At 37.4% G+C, this 27,811-nt stretch overlaps 1 protein-coding gene across 25 annotated transcripts in view; it reads left to right on the top strand.

The window, feature by feature from the left end:
* DLG2 (discs large MAGUK scaffold protein 2) overlaps positions 1 to 27,811 on the top strand; it is a 1,027,745-nt gene that overhangs the window by 751,653 nt on the left and 248,281 nt on the right. For 22 of the 25 annotated variants that reach the window (XM_035343430.1, XM_035343450.1, XM_035343455.1 and 19 more), the window contains one exon: positions 1,775 to 1,930. The exons of the other annotated variants lie outside the window; for them this stretch is intronic. In XM_035343430.1, the coding sequence (XP_035199321.1) occupies positions 1,775 to 1,930 (156 nt within the window). The remainder of the gene's footprint in view (positions 1 to 1,774; positions 1,931 to 27,811) is intronic. 25 annotated transcript variants of the gene reach the window in all.

Below are 27,811 nucleotides of genomic sequence, written 5' to 3'. Positions count from 1 at the left end.
GTGTAGTCTTTTATTTTTTTTCTTTTCCTCTGGATTTTTGGTGTTGAAAACAGCAATTGATTTAGTAAATGAATTATTAAATCTAGCCCTCTGAAACAAGCGTGAGATATGCTGAGAAAAAAAATAAATTAATTAATTTTAAAAAAATGCTGTCTTAAGTTCATTTTTAAAAGAATTGTGCTATATGCCTGACAGAATGCTTTGTAATCAAATGAGTGACAACTCTGCTGTTTTGATAGTTGGTAACCTTAAATTGCCACTTTTAACTGTAAAGTTTTCCCTGGGAAAGTCAGGCAGAGAGAGTTCTCAAATCATATGTCAGATTGCTATGAATAATGCTATTAGCATTAAGTGAGACAAATTTTTACATAAAGCAGCTAGCTACTCCTTTTTTTTTTTACCAAAGGACAAAACCAGAAACTAACAACAAAGGAAAATATCTTCTCTGTATCTGCCAGTGCATCCACGACCATAACAAATTCTGGTACCTGTGAAAGTCAGCACAAACCACACCCGTATGAGGCACAGAATAGCCAGAAGAACCAAAAGGGTTTCATTAACTGCCTGGCCTCTTGATATTTTCAGGTCTGTGAAATAAGATTTTCATCTGGCTAATGCTGTATTGCTGTGATCAAAGACAGTGCCATGTACTGGATCTTCTGGCAGAAGCTAGGATATGACAGCAATTATATCTTGGCACTATTTAGAGCAGAAACTCAGGAAATTATGAGTCAAGCTTCACTCTACCAGTAGGCCCAGAGTATCTGCTGGGGCCCACACAATAGCTGGAAAAGTTACATGACTGGAAATGTGCTATGTGGTGCGTTTTTTCTGACTACTCTTGGTTGTCTCCTGTGGATCCCTGGGTGGTACTAAAGGCTGCATCCCCTCCTCCACCCTCCCCAGGAGGCTCCCTGGGAGGTTCCTGGTAAGTATTTCTTCTCCCAAGTGGTTGGACTCTAGGCAGCAGAAAAGAAATGCTAGGTGACCTCTCAGTGCCAGTTTTAGGACATTATTCCTCATATCTAGCCTCACAGGTGTCTGTCCATAATTTGGAGCAAGAGTGCAAGTGAGATTACTGCAGCCTTGTCAGCAAGGTTACCTGTTTGGGATGTGGTCTGTATAATCAGATTTTGAAGACTGAATCTGAAAAGAGAGCAAAGAACTGTTGAAAGGAATTATCTTCCAGTGAGATGAATTGCTTACACACTGTTACCATCTCTACAGTGTTGTTCTAGGATATGTCTCACGTAAACTACAGCTTCACTAGCAAAGCAAAGCCTCAGGACAATGAGGAAGGATTTAAAAACAACAACAACAACAACAACAAAATAATAATAATAATAATATATACTTCATCTTAACCTAATGGGTAAAAACACCTGTTTTCAGGTAATAAACATCATATTTTTTTCTAAGTGATAACATAAGAAATGCTTGAAGAAAAAAAAAAAAAAAAGAGCAAAAGAGCATTTGGGAAAATTTGTCACTGAACTTTAGAGGTAAGGTATTCCCTTTCAGTGCCATACTTCTGTAAGCCAGTTTTATGGCACACTTATATTTGGTCTATATTTATATGCAGTTGCTTGTATGCTGTAATACTGTTCAAATTCTAAAGTTTCCTTTAACAGCACACTTTACTTGTCACAAAAGCCCTACTGAAAGGGTCTTGACAAATTTGCTGTGCATGCTTTTAAACTGATTGCTGTGTTTTCTCTGTATTCTTGGCTACTAATATGCACCTGATCTTTTACTCTTGTCTCTGTATCACCAGGCCTCCTGAACCTGTTTACAGCACTGTGAACAAACTGTGTGATAAACCACCTTCTCCTAGGCACTATTCCCCTGTCGAGTGTGACAAAAGCTTCCTTCTTACAGCTCCCTATCCCCACTACCACGTAGGCCTGCTCCCTGACTCTGAGATCACCAGGTACTGCATGCGCTTCTTCCTCACCTCCTTCATTAGTGTGCATGAACATCATTAGATTTATCTCATAGTTTGCATCTTCACCATAGATCTTCTTTTTCTACAGCTTATGCTTATTTTTAACCATGCTTTAACATCTGCACCACTGGAAGATATATGCTACCTTGGTATATTATTTTGGTCATCCAAAATCCAGTGATGATTACAGGCAATGTTTTGATCCATTGGAATGGTGCTCTAAAATAGCTTAATTCAGTATATGTTTCTCTGTAGATGGAAAGTAACTAATACTTCACTGAAAGTGAAGTTGGTTTGAATTCAGTCATTTTATTTCTGTGTTGTGCTTACTTGGTTCATCTTTGTTGTTTACAGGGTGGCTGCCTAAGCCACTCGGAAGAAAATGAGAAAAAAAAATTATCACCTCCTTCACCAAGTTATGGCTGAAAGTATGTTTAAAATTTAGCTCTCTTTAGGCTAGCTATGCTCTGAGAGGACAGTTAGTAAAACCTAAAATGATGAGCATTTTCCTAATTGAAGAAATGGAAGACATTGCTATAAAATAATTAGTGATTACCTCCAAGAAATATCTAATAAAGAAAAACATAATATTCAAAACTGTATGGTAGTTTAACCAGGCTACTCTTTCATAGTCTGTTAGCATAGTAGCAAACTATTTGCAAACAGGACATCTTTTACATTCTACAGCAGAAGAAAAATAATTGTATTTGGAGCTTTGATCATAGACATTTAGCACAGAAAGCACTTTTCAAAGAAAAGAGTACTGTGGGAAGAGGGGAGTAGAAGTGGGTAAGTAGAAAGTAAAACGCTAAATTAATGTAAGATACAATAACAGGAAAGAAACCCTGGGGATTAGAAAAACAGCTGTGGAAGGCATTGCAGTGCTATGAAATAGGAAGATAAATTAAAAAAGCAATAAGACAAATATGAATGAAAAATGCAACAGATGTGGTAAGACCATACAGAAGCTGTTAGTTTATTAGAATGAAAACTGTGTGGCTTCTAGAATTTGTAAAAAGATGCTTAATCACTGGACAAAGTGGTTAGTCCAGCTGCTCAGGCCAGTACAGATATGGCTGAAAAACAGTAATTAGGGCAACATTTCTATAAAGGTATAAGTAAATCCAGAAGGGTGCTAGGCACTAACAAATTTTTCCACAATATTTTTAATTTCTCTGCAGATACTAACGTAAAGGAAGTAATAATTCAAAAAAAAATAGTAAAATGATCTTTGGGCACATGAGTAATTTGTCTATAAGCATTACAATGCTTCTGTATGTTCAGAGACAGACAACAGAGGAGATCATCATAAAAATATCCTTATTCAACCTTGGTCCTTTTAGAAAGGAACCAACCTGAATTAGAAAGTGGAACAAGTGGGTTCCATGGGAATTTGCTGCCATGCTGGTGTTCATTGGGAGCACTGAGGATTAGACTGTAGGTTGCTAATGATAGACAGGTACAATCCATTGCTCAGTAAATGGTGAATCTCTATAGACAGGACTGTCAGGACTGTGCAGAGTAGGGTGAATTTGTTTAGGGTACTACCTGCAGACCAGATATTCAGATGCCAGTAATCAATGGAGCCCTAGAGAGCTAGGATTTGTGCCTACTTGGTGTTGTTCTCTACATCCTTCTGTTTTGCTATGTGATTGGTTGAATACTTGGTCATCAGACATTTGATGACCTGCTATCAGGACTTAAAAACATGGGTTTTGTTCTACTGAGTGTCAGTTAACGGTTCTCTTTAATGACAAGGTTTTATTTATCTTCATTCCAGTTTGATGTAAAATTAAGCCTTGGTGCCTGTGCATTTAACCATTTTGTTTGTTTCAGTGTTCCAACAAAAACTTCAGAGAGATTACAAAAAGATGAGAAAAGACACAATTTATGGTTAAATGCTCTGCAATATTCTCTGCTATACGCTGTGGTAGAGGCAACTGATTGCTATCATTTACACTTCCTCCCCACTGTGTAATTACATTCAGATGGAAAATATGACAGTTTTTGATATTCTCAAATGCTGTCAGCTTTTCCACTCTTTGAATAATTGACCATGGAAGAAACCAGTTGTAATACTTTTCACTGAAATGCCTTTGGTGTGGAAAGTGACAGCTTTACAACACACACAATGATCCAATTTCCAAATTGACACAGTATTTGTAGTTGGACAGTATATTTTAGAAAAGTATTAAGCCCTTTTAAACACTATTAGAAGTGGCTATTTTTTCAGAAGTGCTCGTTGTGTACAGTCCTAATCTTCAAAAAGGTGATGTGTCTCAGGGATGCATTGTCTTGAATATTTGGAAGAACTAATCCATAAGAAGACTATCTTCTTATTTCTGCTACCATCTTTATTGGGAACTGCACTACAAAAAAAATCCTTCAGTATTACCCAAGTATCTTGAGGGGTCCCCCTTTACTCACATGAATTCCTCAAAGCCCTGTTCCCCCTGGTTATATACTAATTTGCTCTTCAGTCAAATATGAAGAGATCTCTGTCTTCTTGTAGAGGTCCTAGAAAATTCAGAATTTGTTATCTGTAGGTTTGAGGAAGGTGCAGGGGTTACTTGCTTGTTTAGGTAACTGCAATTGTTGTATCTCAGTGCTCCAGTACTGAGAATCTGCTGGTGAACTGCAAGAAATTTGGTTTGACAAATAGCTCTCCCAAAAGAAGAGGAACATGATGTCTTGTTCTCCCAATTGAAATGCTTGTAAGTCAGCCAACACCTTTCAAACTGCTGCTCCAGATAATTTGTTAGCTACTCCTCAGATGAGCACTTTGTCAAGGCTCATTAACTTAATAGGCAAAGAGAATTCATAGGCCAAAGCCTTATTTGTCTATAATAAATTCAACTTTATAACCTCTGCTGTTATGGTGATCTATATCACCTTCTTGGAGGCTTGGCAGTCTAGAACAATATACTCAAATTTTAGGATTAAAGTTATTTGTTTTCTGATCAGATCATGTGCATTGATGTTAACAGGTCTGTGCCAATGTTCAAGAGCTGAAAATCTGTCCCACTGAAGGCAGAAAAAAAATCTGTACCATCAAAGTAGAAAGAAAATTTTGGAGTAGTAGGTTTCCCTTTGAGAGCACCACGTGGGAGCAGATACAGGATTTTCATGTCCTGGCCTCTGTCATTATTGACAATTATGTGTACAATTAGAAGATAAGTGGCAGCAAAAGAAAATTGTGGCTCAGACTAACACTGTTTCTACAAACGGGAGACTTTGTTTCTGCATAATGTAACAGAACATGTTGAATTCATGGTCTTCGTGCTGAGAGCTTCATTACATTCATTACATTCATCACAATGACACACTTCAAAAATGCTTCAGTTCTGTCCAACTATTTTTTTTAAACTGATTGCTGTGTCACTTTTTTTTTTTTTTTTTGGCACTCCAGTTGCCAGCATAGTTTTTGCTAAAGGATAGCCTCAATAGTGATAATTTGTGGGATATTTTTCTTTCATAGTTGTTTGTTTTTCTCCTAAGCTTTTGATCATGAAGCCATGTGATTGCATCAATATGTTTGAATACATGTAGTAGAAAACCATACTTTTTTGTCATAGGACAAAAACTTGGAAACATGATCCATTCTTAGAAATAAATGAAAATTTTGTTCATCCTGAGTCTGGTATTTGTGAGCTTTCAGATCCCACTCTGGGGGCTTGGCTGCCTGAATTTAAGATATTTGGCTTGCTTTTTAAATTAAGATTAGTTTCTTGAAGCCTGGCCCAGTTCTAGCTGACACTGTGATCTGCAATCTTAGGCAAGGTACTTAATGATTTTGTGTTTTATTTTCCCAGTCTAAGAAAGTATTTTAACAGTGATCTCATGAACATCTCTGAAAATTAGTGCTATCTGTGACAATTGCAACCTATTATTAACAGCAGTTTGTGTTATTATTTAATAACACAATGAATGATTTTAAGGTATTTGATGAATTAATGATAACAGTTATTGGGACTGCCACTACTTTTTCACCAATGGGGATTAGGGGGAAAAGTTACTATTGGCACAGGGCTCTGCAGCAAAGTCTTTTAGAGAAAACAAAATGCTATTTTCATAGATATTCAGGGGTAACTGAGCATCATATGAGTCAAAAGTGTATACAATGCATATTGGTAAAGAGCCTATGATGTCCATAGACTTAATGATTGATATGTGGGGTTACTTCAGATGTGTGGCTGACTTCCCACAGCTGCCAGCATGAGTACATGAGGGCCACTCTGCTCAGAATTCTCTGTAGTTGACTAGTGCGTGCCTACAGTGCTATGCACTACTGATAATGGTCACTTCATTTCATTTTAGGGATCCCTGAGATCCCAAAAGGGTGTGAAGGGACAGCTGAAAAGGTGCTGTTTTCTTTTCACTGATCTTAGCAGGAACCTAAGGTAACTACACTTCACAAACATGTGAATGGTGGGGCTCTCTAGTGCTTATTGCTATAGTGTTCTTTCTCATTTGTTATTATCTGTGTGGATTTTTCTTCACAATAACTGTAGTGGTTTCACACCCATGGCTAGCTAAGCATCACTACACCACTCTCACTCCCACTCCTCAACAGAACACAGGGAAAAATTATGATGAAATAAAAGCTCATGGGTTGAGATAAGGACAGGGAGATAACCCACAAATTACTGCCTTGGGCAAAACAGAGTTAGCATAGGGAGATTAATGTTATTTTCTGCCTATCACTAGCAGACTAGAGCAGTGAGAAACTAAAAGCAAACTAAAAACACCTTCTTCCCATTTACTCTCTTCCACTTCCTTCTACCAAGAAGTGCAGGGGAATGGGGAATGGGGGCTGCAGTAAGTCCCTGACACTTTGTCTCCGCCACTCCTTCACGGTCCCTCTCTGCCCCTGCTCCACGTGGGGTCCCTCCTACGGGATGCCATCCTTCCCGAACTGAGCCTGGAGGGGCTGCCCACAGGCTGCAGCTCTTCAAAAACTGCCCCAACATGGGTCCGTATCACAGGGTCCGTCCGTTAGGAGCAAACTGCTCCAGCACAGGTCCCCAACAGACAGCAGCTTCCCCCAGACCCCCTGCTCCTGCGTGGGCTCCTCTCCATGGGCTGCAGCTCCGGCCTGGGGCCTCCTCCTGCGGGGGCTCTCCATGGGCCACATCCACCTGCTCCACCGGGGGCTCCTCCATGGGCTGCAGCGTGGAGATCTGCTCCTTGTGGGACCCGTGGGCTGCAGGGGGAGAGCCTGCTCCACCAGGGGCCTCTCCACGGGCCGCAGGGGAACTTGTGCTGTGTGCCTGGCAGCACCTCATGCTCTCTTTCTGCACTGACCTTGGGGGCTGCAGGGCTGCTTCTCTCTCAGTTCTCACCCCTCTCTCCCAGCTGCTGTAACACAGCAGGATTTTTTTTTTCCCCTTCCTTAACCCTGCTCTCCCAGAGGCCCACCCAGCATTGCTCATGGATCAGCTCTGGCCAGCAGCAGGTTCCTTTTGGAGCCTTCTGGAGCTGGCTCTGAGCTGACATGGGGCAGCTGCTGGGCTCTGCTCACAGAGGCCACCTCTGCATCCCCTCTGCTGCCAAACTCTTGCCACATAAACCCAACAGAATAACCTACTGGGAACAAACTTATTGTCAAAATGATGCATATAGCTGTACTTGTGCGTGGCTGCCTTCCAGGGAGGCTCATGTCATCATTATTGAAATTCACATCCTACAGGAGTACTCATTGTCCCCTTTTCAATCCCATGTGTTTAATATTGGAATTATATCTCCCCAAACACATCTAGCTGTATTTTGAGCTTTCTGAAATGCCTGACAACTTGAAGATGGGATCTATCAAGGAGGCAGTAAATAGCATGGAGATTATGAAATTTAGTCTTCAGCTTGCCCCAGATAAACACAACCACCTTTCTTGAATTTACAATGAACTTCTTCTGTTTTAGTCATATTAATTTACTTTCAGGAAAAATAAAAAATAAAAAAAATACAAAATTGGAATTGAGTCTGTTTTGGACAAATTAGTTTAAATATTTAATATCAGAATTGTAGCAAATTTATACTTTTCCCTGTTGTAGTACCTTGGAATCAACTTCTGGACTGATCTTTATCAAAAACAGTCCAGACACAGACAGCAAGCTTATATATGCGAACTAGTACCATTAAATAGCATTGCTTAAAGATGGTGGAAGGGAATAAGTGAACAATTCTTTGTGTGGACTTTGATCAGCAAAATAGGCAACACTGAGGTTCAACTTATTCAGTGTTAGTGTAAACAAATTCATCTTCTAGTCACAGAGGACTTAGAAAACAAAAGTGGTACTTTAAAATAAGCCTTGGTAAAGTATTTCACTAAAACCATAAGGTGGCATTTTCAAGGAATGAGCACCACTTCTCTTTCTGAAAACTGACTTTGAGACATATCTGTCTCTAAACACATGTTTAGGCATTCAGGAGTACAGAATATATATCAGCCCCTAAGCAATTTAAGGTATTAAACTGGTCATCACGGAGTCTGATGTGGGTAGTGATGTTCATACTGATCAGCACTGAGGCATCCTGTTGTTGCTGATTTCAGTGAGAATTAGCTATGTGAGTGTTATAGTCTTAACTCCCTAAACAACATTCTTAGAAATGCAAGTACCTCTTTAACTCTGACACCTAGACATTTCTAAAAATAAGCTTGACTCACGAGTGGGAACACACATTGCAGTGGCTGACAAGATGCAGTCCAGATGCATCCAGCTATGTGCCCATAATGCTTGGCTGGGCTCCTTCTGAATGCAGCTCAAGGACTTCAATATTTTATGGTTATATGTTATACACAAAACAAAATCAGCATAAATTGTATTGATTAACTCTCTACAACTGGAATGCAATGTCCCAGTGTAGATTGTCCCTGCATGTAAATCAGACTCCTGAGACCCTTAAATTATTCAGGATCTTTTGGAAATTATACAAATTCATTGTGGATTTCTCTTATTACTTTTATTAACAACTTTAAAAGTCTCAACTGGAACAGTTTCCTGCAATTTCTTTTAAATCCTGATTCAAGTGTTCTCTTTAAGTAAATGATCCAGTCATATTGCTGTTGTAGTTAATGAAAGAAAAATGATGCTCAGCTTTCATGTTATTTTGCATGGATGAATCTCTGACCCTGATAAGCACTAACATTCCTATAGACTCTCTTATGCTCTTTCATTTTTCTTTAATGAAGAGATTTCTATTTTGGACACTATTAATTAAAATGATTAGAAAGATGCACCTTTAGAAAACTCAGAGAGGTGATTGCAGGAGAAACTTAATCTGTAGAGGCATAAAATCTCTACAGTTCAAGTGGTTAATTATGTAAAGCCTTTCAGGTTAAGATGGGATGCTTCAGGTTAGAGCTGCTGGACTTTATTTCCAGTTGTGCTGCTAACTCTGTTTAGTTGAGCAGCCATGTAATTCTATTTGTCCTGCTTCATCTATCATTAAAATAATCTTAGTTATATTGAGAAGGTTAAGTAATATCGTTACACAGAATAGATGAAAATTAAAAGGAAATAGAAAAAAAAAAAAAAAAAAAAAAAAAAGTTGTTTCTATTCTATCATTTGGGAAATGTTTTGTGTTGTAGGAATAGCCTAAGAAGTGTAGCAGTATTCTTGGCTACATGAGACAAAGCATGGCCAGCAGGCCAAGGGAGATCATAGAATCATAGAATCATAGAATATCCTGAGTTGGAAGGGACCCTTAAGGATCATCAAGTCCAACTCTTGACACCACACAGGTCTACCGAAAAGTTCAGACCATGTGACTAAGTGCACAGTCCAATCTCTTCTTAAATTCAGACAGGCTCGGTGCAGTAACAACTTCCCTGGGGAGCCTGTTCCAGTGTGCAACCACCCTCTCTGTGAAGAACCCCCTTCTGATGTCAAGCCTAAATTTCCCCATGATCCTTCCCTTCTGCTCAGCACTAGTGAGTCTGCACCTGGAGTGCTGGGTCCAGTGCTGAGCTCCCAGTACAAGAGAGACCTGGAGAGAGCTGGACATTCCAGCTCAGGTCTACCAAGGTGATCAAGGGACTGGAGCACTTCTCCTGTGAGGAGAGGCTGCGAGAGCTGGGACTGTTCAGCCTGGAGAAGAGGAGACTCAGTGGGGGGTCTCAAAAAAATCAATAAATACCCGAAGGGAGGGTGTAAAGAGGATGGAGTCATGCTATTTTTAGTGGTGTCAGTTGCAGAACAAGAGGCAGTGGGCACAAACTGGAGCACAGGAGGTTCATTCTGGACATTAAACTGTATATTCCTAATGCATAAAATGGACAGAAATATTAACACAGTTTAGTTAAATAGCAGTATTTTCTTTACTAGGTCATTAGAGAAGAAATAAATGTCAGTTCTTGCAAAGAAAACATCTGTAAATCACTGGTATTAAGTTTTTCCTGCTGTTATGATTGCAAACATACCCACAGAGAGACATCTGGAAATAAAGGAAGATGTGTCCTTCCTTTTCAAGGCTATAAGCAAGCTCTGAAATTCAATCTCTCAGTAAGACCAAGGAAACACTCCTGTGCCAATCCTATGCCTTCTCTGTGTTAATGGTGAAGACTGGAACCAGGAGACTAAAAGGATATCAGACCACTTTTAACTGGATCCTCCCTGAGGATTTTGGCCGGGACAGTCTGTCACCCAGCATGGGGAGTGTGAGGTGGACCAGGAACCCCCAAACTGAAATTTTCCTGGATCCTGATGTCTGCTACAGAGGATACCACCCACCCACCTAACACTGTCTACCACAGTTATTGTCTAGCAATGCTTCAGATTATTTCATGAAAATCCAAACAGTCCATTCATAACTAAGTCCACACCATAACTTTTTAGTTTGAAACAACAATTTCTGTGAGACCCATTTTCAATATACATAAGCAGTATCTCATACACCTTGTTCCGGTGTATGAATCTGATCTAAAAATACCCTTGAAACAGTTCTTCCAAAAAGATAGAGCTCCATATACAATGTTCAGATACTTCAGAGTGCTGGGAGAAATTTAAGCCCACATTTTAAATAGGTTTAGGTATATTCAGAACAAATGACAGGAACTTGACAGTGTCACTCTGCAGACAACTGCTACACTAACAAATTGAAGCCATTCACTAATTCAAGTCTTGTCCACAGTGATGAAAGTTAATGGCAATTATTAACTGACAACTGTCTAAAGGCCGAAGTGAGAAATTAGTTTGGAGATTTCAGGTTCATTCCTGTGGACAAATTTCCACATCATAAAAATCATCACTCCATCTGTCACAGTAATTGCTAGACCCTCAGCTCATCAGAAAAAACAAGAATAGATTTAACCTGGAGAACAAATTACTCTTTGTACCCCCAGAGAGAGTTCTTTGAGTTAGAAATGAAATATGACTGTGGAGACAGGGTAAATAAAGCTACCCTGTGGCTACCTATGCTTTATCTGTTGGAGGAAGAATAATTTCCAGGGCTGCAGCTACACACACACACACACACACACACAAATAAAAAATAAAAATAAAAATAAATGAGAAGGTTTACTGGTTAGAGCAAAGAACTGGTTAAGGCTTGGAACTGGGAAATTTCCGAGGGCCACTGACAGGTCATATGACCCTTGGCAGATAAAGACTTTCCTCCAAATTTGCCCAGTTGTGAAATATGTGACATGCATCCACAGACCCCAATAGCAGCCCTCGGAATTAAAATATATTTCCAACAGATGCAGATATGCATGACTTTCTGTACTGCAAAATCAAGAGTGATCATTAGTACCAAGTGGAGTGGTAGGAGGCATCGTTGCAAGCAGGTGGGACCTCTAATTACATCAGTGTAATTTGTCATGGAAATGCAAGAGAATTATAACAGCAGCAGTAATGTGCTAGTCTTGTTTTACACAACAGTTATCCCAGTGGAATAATATATTGCTGAATCAGGCTCCCAAATGATTTTCTATCTAATTACAACCATTTATTATTGTTGACATAAGCCATATACGTAGTTTCTTGCAAATATGTCCATTTTTGTTGGTTTAGTAAGTGAAGTAAGGTCTGAATTTCAATGGGGAACATGTCTAAATATACATTTGTGAAACAGAAATCAGAGGGTTGCACTCTGCTGAGTCTGTGCTAGGCCGATCATAGAATTATAGAATCATTAAGGCTGGAAAAGATCCCCAAGATCATCTGGTCCAACCACCCTGGACCAGGATGATCTTGCAAGCCCGTTCAAGGACACTGTTTGGAAGGTGTTGCAAAACTAAATGAGCTGTTTAAACTCAGTCCTCATCTCTTGTACTCACTGTTTTCACAGCACTTTACTTCTTCTGACCCAAAAGCATATAATACTAATTAATCATAGAATCATAGAACTGCTTGGGTTGGAAGAGACCTTTAAGACCATCTACTTTCAACCCTACACCATGGACTGGGGTGCCACTCACCAGGTCATGTTGCCTGGGGCCTCATCCAACCTGGTCTTGAACAACTCCAGGGATTATTAATGGGATAGTCAGAAATACAGAAATACAGAGATTAAAGAAAATCCTGGCATAACGGATCCAACTCATTGGTCTAATGTAAAATTTCTATATCTTTTTGTTTCCCATTGCAGATTTTTTTTTCCCACTAACTGTTTTTCCCTACAGAACATATATGTACCTTTATGGGGCCATGAGAATAATAATTACTTAGTATTTATTTATCAGTACTCATATTTCCTATTAAAGAAAAAGTTTCTCTTTAAAATTATTGGCTATGTAACTGGAACCATTTGCTTGCAGACACTTCAGTGTGATATAAGCAATGGCAACAAGAAACATAAAAACATTATTTAAGAATCTTATCCAACTTTGAGCTGGACTGAAAGTCTCAAAAAAAAACTTCAGGAGGTGCTGTGTATTGTTCATTAATTATGTCTGGCAACACAATTAGTACAAAAGGGTTTATGATAATAGGGAAAATAGCAGAAAGGAAAACCAGAATTGTGAGAAACTAAATTCTCATTTACCTACACAGTACATTTATGTACAGTAAGTGAGCTTTTTTTAAAAACCATCTAGATTTTGAATAAATATCAGGCTAATTATAGGTTATTTTCTTTTGGTGTGGAGAGGACTGATAATCATTTTTATTATTGATTTAAACTCATTTTCATGTAAATATGCCTATAAATGTTTGTAGTATTTAAGAGACATGCATTACTGCATAATTAAAAAAAAAAAAAAAAACACTACATGATTCACTAGCCTAGTGAGAAAATTGCCTGTTGTAAAATGCAACATGAGCTTTCAGATACTCTCAAGAGTCAAAGTGCAACTGATTTTCAATAAAATACAGATTTGGAAGTACCTAAATTACATTTGAAAGTGAAATGTGAGCTACTAAAGGAATACAGGCCAGAGATACATAGGCAAGAATCTGTTAATTTCTGTTTAAATTCCATAGTTTGGCATGTTGTTGCTTTGGAAACCATGACACTTCTGCTCTTCTGTCTCAGATTGAATGTTGAATTTTCTTTCTTTTCACCTTTCAAATGGAAAGTAGGCTGATTTTACATAAGCTAGAACACATCAGCCCATTTTTAATTCCTAATTAAAGCAATTTTACTCCAGTTTACTTGTGTCTGTATTTTCTCACTTCCCTTGATAGTGTGAAAATTAGTAGCTCAGTCCTTCAAGAAGAATATTTTAAAGCTATTATGGCATTTGTGGAGTAGATGGATTTACTACATGTTTGGCCAACAAAGTTATCTGTTCATTACTTAAAAATTATTTTTTTCCCTCTAGACTTACTTCCAATGATGTAACCCTGCAGTAAGATCGAAATATGACTTCAAATCTTTAACATTTCTATTATAGATCCCACCTCAGTTCAGAATAAACATAAGAAGGATAGTTTATCCTGGTGAACAAGTGCTATGTCTATGTGCAGTCAGTTTCTCTTCCAGTTCCATAGTTTCAATAGTAAATTCGTATAAGTACTGTAATATTTCCATATGTTAGTTATATGTTTAAAAAGTGTATGTGAAAGGAGGAGGAAATAACAAAGCCATACTATATAGGAAGGCACAAATATTTGAGAACATTGGTTCATTACTAGGAGCTGCTCAGGTGTTCTTAGTGTGGAACTCTGAGATTGTGGAGCTCATTTATTGCTGTACTGTCTCAATACTTGCACCCCAAATTTTCTCCAAATGTGATTAAAAAAAAAAAAAAATCATTTTCATTCACATTTTCTTGAAATGTGATTAAAAAAAAATAGCACACACAGTAAATGAACGTTTCTCAGGATTTACTGTTTATCAATATCTCCACAAGAGTCTCTTTCCAGCTACTGTCTGGAGTTTGAAAATACTGAAACTTTGTTTTGTAACTGAAAAGTGAAGGGTGAATATTTAGAGTTAAAATTTTGACAATGTAAGTTACACAGTTATTGTACTTCACCATCGTTTCTTATGCATTAGAGCATTTACCTATATTAACACAAGAAGTATCACTTGGTGGGGGACAGAAAAGGGAGGGGAGAAAAGAGTATTCTTATTTATTGCCAAGAAATATAGGGGAAATATGAAATCCTGATCATCAGTTTTTGATAGGAGACAGTGAAAAGGGCAAAACTACCCCTGCTAAAGCATACAGAGATGCAGAGATGTTCACTGCCAATTTACAGCAGTGGGACAAATGACAGATGTTCATCTTAAGCTATAGTCATTATAAGGCACTGTATCGATATGAAGTCACTGGGAAAAGTAAAGCCACTGGGACAGTCCATGGGAAAGAAAATGAAAAAAATCACATGTCCAGAAAGGGTTACAAGCTCTACACATCCCTGAGTTTTGCAGAAGTCTAGTTATGCAACTGATGTTTTCAAGTTGAACCTAAATTTAACTAAGTTGTTGTTGTAAATATGCATGCAGAATTTGTTGATGTTTTGGGATCTTAAACAGTTTATTCTTTAAAAGGTGTTTGCTTCATTTTTAAAGAACAGCACTAGCAAGTCAAGCCAAGTCAAGCTTTCATGTTGTCATATTTAAATTTGCCAATTTTGCTACTCCTGTAATACCACTTCACACAGAAAGAAAAAAAAAAAAAAAAAAAGTGGTAGTTTAGTGTCAAGTAACAGCAATGCTGCATTGATACAACTTACAAAATGACAGGTTTTCTTCAGCTTGCCCACAGAAATGGTGAATAGTATAAATTCATTTTAGTCTTGTCTACCGAAATGTACAATAAATGTATTGCTCCCATCACGGTAGGGTCTGAACATCTAATTTACCTTTTTTGTTATTATTATTTTTTTTTTAATTTTATTTTTTTAGTGGCAGGTAGTTGAAGAACAGAGATGCTAAATGTCTATAGTAGGTCCTAAAGGAAATCCACGGGGAGGCTGGGAAGTTTCAGACTCACTTGCTAAAAGGAGCAAAAAACAAAGCACACAAATCAAGAATACAAATTCAAATTTTAGTAACATCTGAATGTAAATCGGTGTCACAATCTTTTCTGAAGAGTCAAGATAAAGTCAATTGATATGAGAATAAATTCCTAGAAAAAAAAGTAAAAGAATTCATGTGTTTTAGGAATGTTGATATACAGATCAAACAATTAACCAAAATGCAGGAATTTAGTAGTATTCTGAAGGGATTTTCCCAACAACAGGAAAAAAAAAAAAAAAGAATTAAAATAGGACCTCATAAAAATGAATAAAAGGTAAAAGGTATTGTGGTGGTTTTACCGTGCTAGGCAGCTGAACACCACACCAACTCTCTCACTCCCCCTCCTCAGATGAGGAGGGGAAGAAGTAAAGGAAAGAACAACTCACGGGTTGAGATAAGGATGATTTAATTAAAGAGAAAAAAATATTATTAAGGAAATATTTTTAATTAAACAATTCAACTAAAGGGAAAGGGGAAGAGGGAGGGGGAAAGGGAATAACAAAACAAAACAAGTAAAGGCTGTGTGGAAGTGCAGAGGAAATAAATTACTCTCTACTTCCCACAAATGAGCAATGCTTGACCACGTCCTTGAAGCAGGGCCTCAACGCACATAGCCGGTGTTCGGGAGGAGGACAGACGTTTTTGCAACGAGAGCCCACCCCTCCCCTCTTCTTCCTTTTTCCACCTTTTATTGCTGAGTGTGACATCATATGGTATCGAATATCCCTTTGGTTGGTTTAGGTCAGCTGCCCTGGGGATGTTTCTTTCTCACTTTTTTGCCCACTCCCTAGGAGGGTTAGAGAGTGTCCTGAGGCTGTGCCAGCACTTAGCAGCAGACACAACACCAGTGTGATACCACTGCTGTTCTAGCTACAAGTGCAGAGCACAGCACTGTATGGGCTGCTGCAGGGAAAGGTAACATCCCAGCCAGACCCAGTACAGGTATTAGCATTTAACCTCTCAAGACTTAAACCATTCTCCAAGTAGGCAACATGAGACATGAAGTGAGAAGAAATTGTCTCATTTTCTTCTGTAAAATGCTGACTGTCCTCAGAGTCTTAATTTTAGACTTTGTTTACCTCTGGTCTCTGCCAGGACATAACTGCACAGCATTAAAACTTACTGTAGGAATATTTAATGAGTCTAGAACAGTATCTGTGAAATACATGAATTGAATTCATGAACCTTTTCCAACATTAATTTGCATGTTCTGCATTTTCATTGAAAAGGAAGAGAGTCTGTGTTTGGGACTAACATGTAGCAATGTCTGAATGAATAAAGGAATTCCACAACCACACTAACTATAAGTTTAACAGTAGGTTGCAAATTTAAATGAATTTAGATGCCTCAGATGTGTAGAATATCTCCAGGTCTGTCCTTGCTCCAGGATTAAAAAAAAAAGAAGCAATCAAACTATCAACTTAACTTGGGTGCAAAAATGAACATTATACACAGAAGTAACTGATGAGTGAACTGATGAGTCTTAGGGTTTACTGATGTATGTATTTGGAGAATTGGTGAAGAAAAGACCATTTAAACACTTTATTTAGAACAGTAGACATTCCTGATGGGTTGGAAGAGAGGTATAACATAAAATATCAATTCTGAATTCTAAACACAAGAGCCTATTGCCATGGAATTTCCTGCCAATCTTGTATATGCAAGATATGAAAATGTGGATGACCATCCAATGCATGTGCATATATTCACACTGCCATTTGTATCATCTGAGTAATCCATATTTTATGGATGAAGAGTTTCACTGATTGCAGGGTAGAACTGTTTTATCCTCAAAAAGTAATGCATGAGAACTGAAACAAAAAGTTGCAATGTTAGCTCAGTTTGTGTGCACAGGATCAATATGGACGTAAGATGCCAATCTCCAAAAATAGCTTCCTTGTGTTGCTATTTTTTTTAGTCCTAAATGCTGATGGAATTCTGTTTTTAGTCCTTGTCAAAACTGCATAAATTGCTGGTATAAATCTAACTGTGATCTTTTTTTATTGCTGGCATCTCATTTGAGGTGCTTAATGCTTCTTTGTGCTTCCCTGTCTGTCTGCTATTCATGCACCTGTCTCTTAGATAGCAGTGTCTTTTCTCTCAGTGTACCCATCCCAGTTGGTTCTGGCCCATAACATTTGAGAACCAAAGTAAATGTACTTGCAGAGAGAAATGATTAGTTGGAAACATTAAGCAAGATTATGTTCTAGATAAAACTGTTTATCTAATGAATGAAATCTGAAAGTGGTAGAAACATGGCAGTAGCACTACCCTTCACATTACAGTAAGCTTAAAATAACCCAAGAACTTTGGGTTTCTGTGCTGATTGAAGTGAAGATTGTAGTTTTATGAAGTGATCCCTAACCTAGAAAAAGTGTTTGAAAAGCTTAGCAAAGGAAAGTCAGCCTGTTGTCCAGGGCTTATGCTATTAAGTGTATTAATGCAATCAAATCAGTTCCCAGAAATGTCCACAAATTGACTGCTTATCAGCTCAGTCATGCTTGCTAATTTTGCAAGTCTTTTAAAACCAGTTTCCAGTGTTTTAGTCAACTGATTTAACTACTAGGTTTGTAACTAAAGAGTTCACCTTAATGACTGTCATAGCCTTACAGTTCTTCATGAATTCCTTTCACGGTTCTTTCCTAAATAGCCAAATTTCTCTTCAAGGATTGAATTTAATGAGCATCTTTAAATAAATGGTGGTTTATCAGTTAATTTAGAGATGTAAGGATTGGCATAATGTAATATATAAATAATTTATTTACTCCATTGCTCATCTAATCCAATCTATGGCCTATAATCAAAGACAAGCAAAATCGATTACTAGTCTGTTTGGACAATATTGCAGTATTGTACTGTGGAAGATGATTATGTCTGGTCCTCCCACTGTAAGGAACCCCAGAATGATAAAATTTAATAGCTTTTTAAAACTTTTTTATATCTAGTTCTAGTGTATACTTCATCCTCAGACCTCATGGTGCAAAATGCTGACTGCTTCCCGTGAAATGCTGATTAACTCTGGCTTCTATCAAGTGCAAAAGAATCATGCTTCATGAAGATTAGATTAGGAACAGGAGAGCTTAAGCTCTTGAATTTCTTCACTGTTCAACTTTCATTTTAAAATACATTCTTCATACTTCTGCATTTTCAAATTACCATTCATTATCCTGTTTGTTTGTATTCTGTTTGTATGTCATTTATATTTATGTGCCTTGCATTATTTCTACTTTTGTTTTTCCCTGTGTGTATTTCTCTGGCCCTTATGTTTGTTTTTTTTTGTGTGTGTGCGTGTGTGTGTTTGAACTGCACACGCATACATGCATGCTCGGCTGATTGCAATGACAGAGAAAATGACACTAAACAGCAGCAGAATTACATTCTCACCTCTGGTCTGTTATAAATAAATAAATAAATAAATAAATAGAATATCCAACCCATGTTCCCAGTTTGCACAGAGATAATGTATATCCAACTAGGAGGGATAACATTATCCGAAGGTATCACACAGGTGCAGTAAACATTGTATCAGAAGTAATTGCAATATAAAGTGTGCTGTTCTGATAGATTTTAGATTGCAATCATAATTTAGATTTCTTTCTGTTTTAATAATCTTTCTTGTTTTAATGAACCACTTGTGTGGAAGCTGAATGCACTTCTTTTCTGGCTGATTCACCTGGACAGGTAGCGTAATTCATTGCAGTACACACATGGGAGTTAATAAGTAGAACAGAGGAAATAAAGTTGGTCTTATGCAGAAATAGAATTAAAATTCACACTTACGTGAAAAATGTTCTTATTGTGCAAATACAATGATACAGAATCTCATGGGGTACAGAAACGTTTGTTAATGGCATGCTATGATTTGGCATCAGACAGTTTTTCATTGCTGTTTTAAATCACTTTAATTAATTGTCATCATCCATATGCTTTCTCTTGAATGAGTAGAATGCAGTGCAATGACTTTACCATGAAATGAACTTTGTGCTTATTTTTCTTTGGATGGAGATGGGTAGGAATTTTGCAAATTAGTTTAATGGGTTGCAGTTATTTAAGTGCTGCCATTAGAGTTATCTATCTATTATTTCACTGCTCTTTAAAAGGAAGCAGATGCAGTGTAAAAGCCCTACAAATTATTTTACAAGTGCCATCTTCAGTGCAAAGAAAGTCAACCCTCCTTTGAGAAGAGAAAGCAAAGCTAAGCTTTCCTAGGCACTAAATGCAGTATTGCAAAAAGCCAATGTAACTGTTAATAATCTCTGTCCATTTTGTTAATGTGAAGATTGCTCTTGCAGAGTTCTCTGTTGAAATCACATAGTACTTTTTTTTTTCCTTTCTTTTTTCTTTTTTTTTTATCCTGAATTGGAATTAGGTCTGTAATTCCTGAAGGGAAAGGAGCTCTCAAATTCTTATAAATGGTATTCATAACTTTAAATGAACTTCTATGGACTGTAGTAGAAAAGTATCTGAAAATGCAAGATCTTTACAGATTTTTCTGGTGTCTGAATATTTAACCATTTGTTTTCTTGTCCTCCTATTTAGCACACATCTCCTGTTAAACTGAATTTTGGCAAAAACAATTCAGTTAAATATTCAGTTAAAATCCTGGTCTTGGCACTTTCTAAAATTCAAGCTTTTACTGGCTGTTAGCATCAATATGAACAATTTCCTAGCTTACAGTATTTCAGAATTTATGCTGTATTCACAGACTGTAAATTAGATGAGCTTTTTCTTTAGCTGATAGAAGCAATTTCATTACTTCCCTACAGTTTTTTTTTTTTTTTTTTCAACAATGCAACTTATAAATACATGCATGATGTGCAATTTGCAATTTGGGATTTTTCAACTGCAAATCTTATATGAGTCTATTGTACCTATATGAATATTAGTACAACTTCGAAGATTTCCTAGATTTCTATCTAAGTTTTGTCATTCAAAGTTCCATAAAAGAGAACCAGTTTTTCAAATGCTTGCTAATGTCTTTTGACATTTGCTTAAACCGGAATGGGATTTTGCTACAGATACCTGGGTCATTACTAGCACGGAAACCTAATGAGCTTTGTGTGCGATAAATATGTTTCATTATGGAAGCAATACACAGCTCTAGAAATACATCCACACTGGTGTTCTGGGACAGTGGTGATTGCTGTGCACTGCAGTTGCCACAGAAGAGCTACTGATGGAAATTGTGCTATGTGCTCCCTGGGCACCCCAGTGGCCAAGCGCCCTGCAGCAGAGGCTCAGCTGCGGTGGGACGAGGCCACTGCCTGCATCTCATGGTGCTGGGGGTAAATTCCTACTCTCATTATGTGTATCAAAACCTGAAGAAACATACTATATGGCTGTGTGCAATTATTGCAATAATTGCATTTTTATAGGAAAAAATGAAATATATTTGAAATTAAGCACGGCAGATAATAATATATTAAAAAAAAAAAAAAATAATGAGAAGCTGAATGACTCCATCCAGCTATATTATGCCACAAGCTTTAGCACTCTGCCTGTGAATTATTACAACACTATTCTGATAATTCTGATTATTTAGTGTCTCCACGCATCCTTAGTAGAAGTTTCATTTTAAAAAGTCTTTAGGATTACTTTAGAATTTTCCCTTATTGAAGATGATTTCTTTTAATTCAGTAAGAATACTTGTTGTTGTGTTGCAGAGCAATCAATCTCCAAGTCTCTTGCACCCTGTATAATTCACTGGAGTGGTAATGCTTGGAAAGCACTAATGCTGAAAGAGTCTTAGGAGTGACAGCAAACACTAAGTGAGGTATGGCATTCAAGTGCAGCAGCATGGCAAAACAAAACAAAACAAAACAAAACAGAAACAAACAAACAAACAAACAAACAAAAACTTACTGATGTTGGATTACATAAGCATCATGTCAAAGACCAGGGAGGAGGGTAACCAAGAGGATGACAGATACTTTCTTCAGAAAGAATTGGAAACTCAGCATTGGATAGGCAGTGGTATCAGGGTACCACAATGCAGGTAACTGGGAGGCTATGACGAGCACATCAGGAAGCTTTTTGTTTTTCCTAAACAAATGCTTCCAATTTAAATTCACAAAAATACCACTGCATCCTCCTCAGCTGTAATTAGAGCCAAACACAGAGTTATGTTAATGGACCACTTCTAATTGATACTGCTTAAACAAGCAAGTAGGTGAGATTTTCTCTCTTTTACCATTCACCCTTTTTTTTTCTCCTACATACCTATGTAAGTTTTCACTTATTTCAAAGATTTTGAGATGCAAATCTCAGTCTTCACTTAGCTGGTATAATTGCAAAACTAATGACATCAGTGAGTATTTCAAGTCCCAGGTGGGTCTTTATAATTTCTTATATTCATTACAATAATGATAACAACCATAAACAATAATAATATTAATAACAATACTTTTTAAAAGAATGAAAGGCTAGTCAGAAAGCTTGAGATGTGTTTTTTTTTGTTTGTTTGTTTGTTTGTTTTTGTTTTTGTTTTTTGTTTTCAAAAACAGAATGTCTTGGAACGTCATGGAGACTTAACATGTTCCATTCCTAATGACCATGAGAAAAGGGTGTGAACACGGAATATAATGAATTAGAAGGATGACAGGGTGAAATGGACAAATTTAAGCAAAATTAGAAATGTATCATATAACAGTCATGAGTACCTAGCGGTGAAATCTAGAACAGAGTAACCTCTCAAAAGAACAAGGTACCATGTCTGAGTCATTAAATGAAGTCTCACGTTTCTTAAACATCTGTTCCACTTAATTATGTATCAAGTTATCACAGTGGGTACAGTTCTCATTCAGGATATCTAACTTGCTCAATACTGTTTCCTTCACAGTACTGTGTAAGTCTGTATTTACCCTTTGTGTAAATATTAGACTACGTGTGAAACTTTGCCAGCAGTATAACCCTTCCACTCTACTCTTTTAAATATCATTCCTAAATGTTTTCAGTCCCCCGCATATCATTCCAAACTTCATCAGCTGTTTTAAATATTATATTTCCAACTAAAATAGCAATTCCTTCTCAGATAAGCACACTTGCTGTATTTTAAAGCTTATCATTATCTCCTGCAATTACCTCAGCTGTAAGGAAGCAGATTTGAAGTCTGTGGGTTTCACCACTTTGAAGACAGGTGCTGACTTATGCACACTCTTAATAAAGCTGTATAATTAGCTTTATTCCAGTAGCTGCTGCATTTCTGAAGCATTCCTCTGAGTCACAGTTTCACCTTGCATTCTTCCTTATTTCTACATGATGCTAATTTAGTGCCTCAATAATTCAGATACTTTAAGCTGGGAAATGTGGCTAACCACTTGTCTTTGTCTACTGCTTGGGGAAGGAAGGAGAGAAGGATGAGGTCAGCAACCTCATTGACTCCATTTGTGCAAGAGAAATTATTCCAGAGAACCTGGAAAAAGATGTAACGTGGTCCTTACTCATGTCTGTAGGCAGTGACAACCTAACCCTTTTGTTTTTGTCCATTGGGTAGGTATTCAGCATAGCAATACTATTTGTAGAATATCTGTAGCAAAAGCATTTTAAAAAAGGAATTATGACTGCTGAGTCACCCCAGAAATCCTTACTGTATGTGCCTGTTCTGGAAAACAGTGCTATAACTTGTGCGTGGCTTTATTGCCGAAGGGTGGTCTGAAGGTAGCAGGGTTGAATGTCCTTTTCTCTGAAGCTTCCTGTTTACCTCTGATGGGAGACTGTCTGGTTGGTTTGATGCTTCTATTATGGGTCAGTGACTGTCAGTACTGGATATTATCAAGCTGTTTTTAGCTGAGATAAAATTAATACCAAAAAAGCACTCTCTGGTCTTCTAATTAATCCCACAGGAAAGCAAAACCTCATTTAAGTTAAAAGTTTAGCTGTCGGCAGCATCAAGAAAAGCTGGTTTCACTCCACTGAGCTGAATTAAAACTCCACATTAATGGAATTAAAGCATGTTGCCTTTTTAAACTTTTACATCCATCAAAGAAAAGGGTTAGAAACTCTGTAAACAACTGCACTGCTACCTCTAGTCCTTGACATAAGAAACAACATGATGAGAATACATCATAAAACCAAACAGTATTACTATTCCCCTCACTGCTACCCAGTGGAAATTTTTTAATTATTGTATGTATTGGTCTTCTTTTAATATTGTGAATAACAAGGAATGTGACAAGGATAACTCAGGTTTATTTATTTATTTATTTATTTGCACAGAATTTGCTGATAGACAAATCCATTTTGTAGTGTATACCATTCTTGTGTGTGGCAGTTTCAGACTTCCATAGAGTTGCACAGAAGCCAATCTTTGGTGAGGTCTGTGCAGCCTGTGACACTGGCCCCATCACTGCTTCTTTACAAGAAGGCACAGGTCAATCGATTTAGGAAGTAATTAATTATATCTGTGCTGTCAGTTTTCACTTGCCAAAGCAAATAACATGCAAAAACTAATGAATTCTTTTGCTATGGCAAATGGAAGACGACTGTTCTTTGCCGGTAGGAGGTGGGCTGGGAGAGGAAAGTAGATGGTTTTTCTAGGACTCCATGTGAAAAGACAATGTGTATTGTTTTTTATATGTGCAGAAGAGACCAGGAAAAAAATGGTATTGTAGCAACCATCTTTCTTCCACTCTGAACGCATTGGCAGGCTTTGAGGTGAACTTTGATTTGGTTGTCATGCAGTCTGATCCCTTAATGCCAGTTTGTCCTTTTTATTTGCCAAATTGCATTGTGGAAGTTTAAAACACAATGAATGTTTCCCATATGTGATTGTTTCACCCCAGATGGGGGTTGCACTGGAATATTGTGTGTTGGTGAAAGTGCCACAGCATTTGTTATGGGAAGACAGTATTTCCTGTGGTCCCTACAAGGGAAAGAGGAGTTTACAATGTTGGCATCAGTTTCAGCATCACCCACACAGCAGAAGTGCAATTAAAGCATCCTTGGACTAGAACAGAATTAGAACTGAGGAGATTGACTACTCCCCTTCTTTTTACTATAATAATTTAAAATATATATAATAAGAATATGGATATAATAAATATTATAAATAGAAATATAATAAAAATATAATATAATAAAAATATAATACTTTAAAAAAAGCAAGAAAGCAACCAACCAAAAAAACTTAAACCCATTTAAAAAAAAAAAAAAAAAAAAAAAAAAAAAGAGAGTTTTTGAGTCCTGTGCTCCCTATTTTGCCTCTCCTTATTTATTTAGAATTTCATTCTTTGTTCCTTCACTCATATGATTTTTTTTACAAGGATAGTATATACCCATTGCCTCAAAGAACTAAAATTAAATGGAATTAAATTAAAATTGGTATTTTACAGGAATAAAAGTCTATGAGATTCATTTCTTCAGGGAAAATCTATATTCTGTGTCTGGAATACTGAGTGATATATTGAATTATTATTTTATATTGTTAAAACTATTGAGATGTTCATTCTTCATTCATTTCACATGAAAGGTGGCATTTTATAAGCCTAAATGTCAAACTTTGAAAACTTAGATCAGTGAGTGTAAAAATATAGTACTTATTGAAATATCTCAATATTGTTGTATATGTCTGTGTTTAGGCATTGATCGTAGAAAAAGTTGGTGTCATTAACTTATTAGAAGTCATATTTTTGCACCAAAATGTGTGGTACGTGATCTCTGGCACTTGTACAAGTGTACTAAGCGTGTGATGGAAACTGCTTCTTTATGCTGATTCCACCACTTTGACAGAAGCCATCAAGAGCTTTATCTTTTAAATCAGTCAGTCAGGAATTATATTAAGCAGATATTTTTTGTGTCAGCTACATAGCCACTTGTGTCAAACAGCGGTTACACTCTGTTTTTAATTTTTAGCTGTCATTGTATTCATGATGATACCTTGGCATAAATTTGCACTGAGCATCAAATTTTATAAATGACACATAAAAATGAGTTTGCATATCACCAATTAAGAATTATTTTTATCCGAAGAGGCCAAGGATTCATTTTAACTGTATGTCACGAATACCTAGGAATGGAAAGGGGTTGTTAATGAGTAGAATATTGCCACTAGCTGAGACCCGTGCTTGGAAGGAGTGATGTATGAGGTTCCTTGTGCAGCTCTGCATAACTAGGTAGTCAATCCAGAGAGAGATACTGATGACATCTAGTGCTTGAGACATTTGGCAATTTCAGCAGAATACTGAATTGAAATTGCAGCTTTAATTCATAGTCAATATGGGTAAGAATTACTTAGCAGTGTATTTGATATAATAGAAAATAATATTGCTATCCATCCTAGTCTTCTTCTTTTCATTCAGTGGTTGAAATGTAGTGATGATTTTATTTTCTCTAGAATTTGCTTTTCCCTCTGAATGTTCTTCTTTTGCCAGCCTGTCTGGATGACCCTTTGGTTGATTTGCTGCCTCCCATAACAATTCTGTGCAAGAAATTGCAGATGTGATGGCACAGCCCAAATTCTCAAGTGGCTGGGGAGAGTGATGAGTGAGTTCTGGGTACGTCGCCCTTTTGCTGAGGTCTTACACATCTGATATTCTGAAAGGGATGAATATCCACTTTTGTCAGAGCGGGGCTTTGGAAGTGGTTTTGACTGGGCATCCAAAATCAAGGAACCTGGTGCTCCTACTCACTCCTGGAAAAGCCGTTTGATCTCATTTCATTTTTGTGTTCCAATGATTTTCCTTACAAAGTTCATAATTAACATCTTCAAGAGCCTTTCTAAATAGTAATCATATGTTTTAAGAAAAAAAAAATGATTCACATTTATAAAAAGATTCCTTTTTAAAAAGTGTGTGAATACTGAAATCCAAGAATAACTTGATGAAAGTGCAGACAATACTGGCCTTAGATCTGGGTACGCCTACCTTCAGCAGGGTAATTCCTTCCACATCAAAGAAGATTTTATCATATCGAAGAGCAGATCATTTATAAAGACTGGTAGGTTTTGTTAATTCTGTAAAGGCCATTGTGAATAATATAATAACAAAAATCATAATCTTTATTGATCTGTTATATAAGATGATTGGAAACAGTGTGATCTGACAGACAGGTTGTAATCTGCAAGTCTGGCACCAGGTAGCTAGGGTTAATTATCCACCCTCAAAAGCAGTTGAAATCATAAGTCAAATGCAGCATTGCTGTTCAGGTGGGGGCTGAGAATCTTTCACAAAGACCACCCCTTTCTTCAATATGACTCTTCTGCTGCAGAAGTAAGAATTCACTGTTCCATAAATTACTTCGGTGAGCATATCCCTCTCTTTATTTGCAACATCCAAACACAGTCACATCCCACATTTGCGCCAGGGGAGTTTTAGGTTGGATGTTAGGAAGAACTTCTTTACCGAAAGGGTTGTTAGACACTGGAACGGGCTGCCCAGGGAAATGGTGGAGTCACCATCCCTGGAGGTCTTTAAAAGATGTTTAGATGTAGAGCTTAGGGATATGTTTTAGTGGGGACTGTTAGTGTTAGGTCAGAGGTTGGACTTGATGATCTTGAGGTCTCTTCCAACCTAGAAAATTTTGTGATTCTGTAATTCTGTGATTCTGTGATTTTTACTATTCAGTATATTTTTGTGACCTTTGTATGTTGCTAATTTTCTAGATAAATGTGCAATTATTTGCTTTTAGTGTTCAGCAGCTGAAAATCCTATCATTAATGCTCTCGTAATTTTGCTCATTTTGAAGCTGGTCAGAGTTTTACAAATATGTTTGCTTGTAGTGAAATCTTTTTAGGGAGAAGAAACAAAGCTTTCACAATTCAAGCCATTTTGGCTAGTTGTGGTTGGATGTAAATCTTGCAGCTCTGCTCATATTGGTATGCTATGGCTCTAGTAATGATGAGGTTCTGAAATAGAGAGAGGTGGCTTAAGATCTTTAAGGAAAAGTGTCATATCAGCTGTTATTCGTTAGCTTTCCTTTCCTATGGCAACATTGTTTTCTGAAACAGAAGACTTCCTAAGACTGAGGGGGTTGGCTCAGATACATAACGTGTTGTAAGCAAATACTTGTGAAATAAACATTCACTCAGATTCTTGCAGGAAGCTTTCAGTTGCTACCATGCCACACCTTCCTGACAGACTTTTCTTCCCACAAAATATGTAGCATCTGTTGCGAGAATATGAGCTACTTCTTTAAAGGGTCCATTGAGGGTTTGGCATTGGCAGCATAGTTCAGGCATGGCTTTGCCATCCCTCCTCTAGACAAAAACCTTGACATGCAGTGTGACCTAGAGAGGCACCACGTGCATCATCATCCCTTCTCTCTGCTGGGTTCTTGTTCCTTCTGCCAGCCATATTCTTGCATCTCTTGGTGCAGCTTCAGGGAGTAAAATTTCTGAGAGTCAAGGGCTTGTGGAAAGGATGGAGGAATTATGGATCTGCTGTGCCACTTCTGTACATGAACAGGGGGAAAGGTGATGGGGAGGCTGTTCACTTCTTTAGTCATTGATATGGAGAGATAGTACAGGA

Source organism: Oxyura jamaicensis, chromosome 1 (assembly GCF_011077185.1).
Source record: "Oxyura jamaicensis isolate SHBP4307 breed ruddy duck chromosome 1, BPBGC_Ojam_1.0, whole genome shotgun sequence".
Classification (NCBI taxonomy): Eukaryota; Metazoa; Chordata; class Aves; order Anseriformes; family Anatidae; genus Oxyura; species Oxyura jamaicensis.
This window is presented reverse-complemented; position numbering and strand designations above follow the sequence as displayed.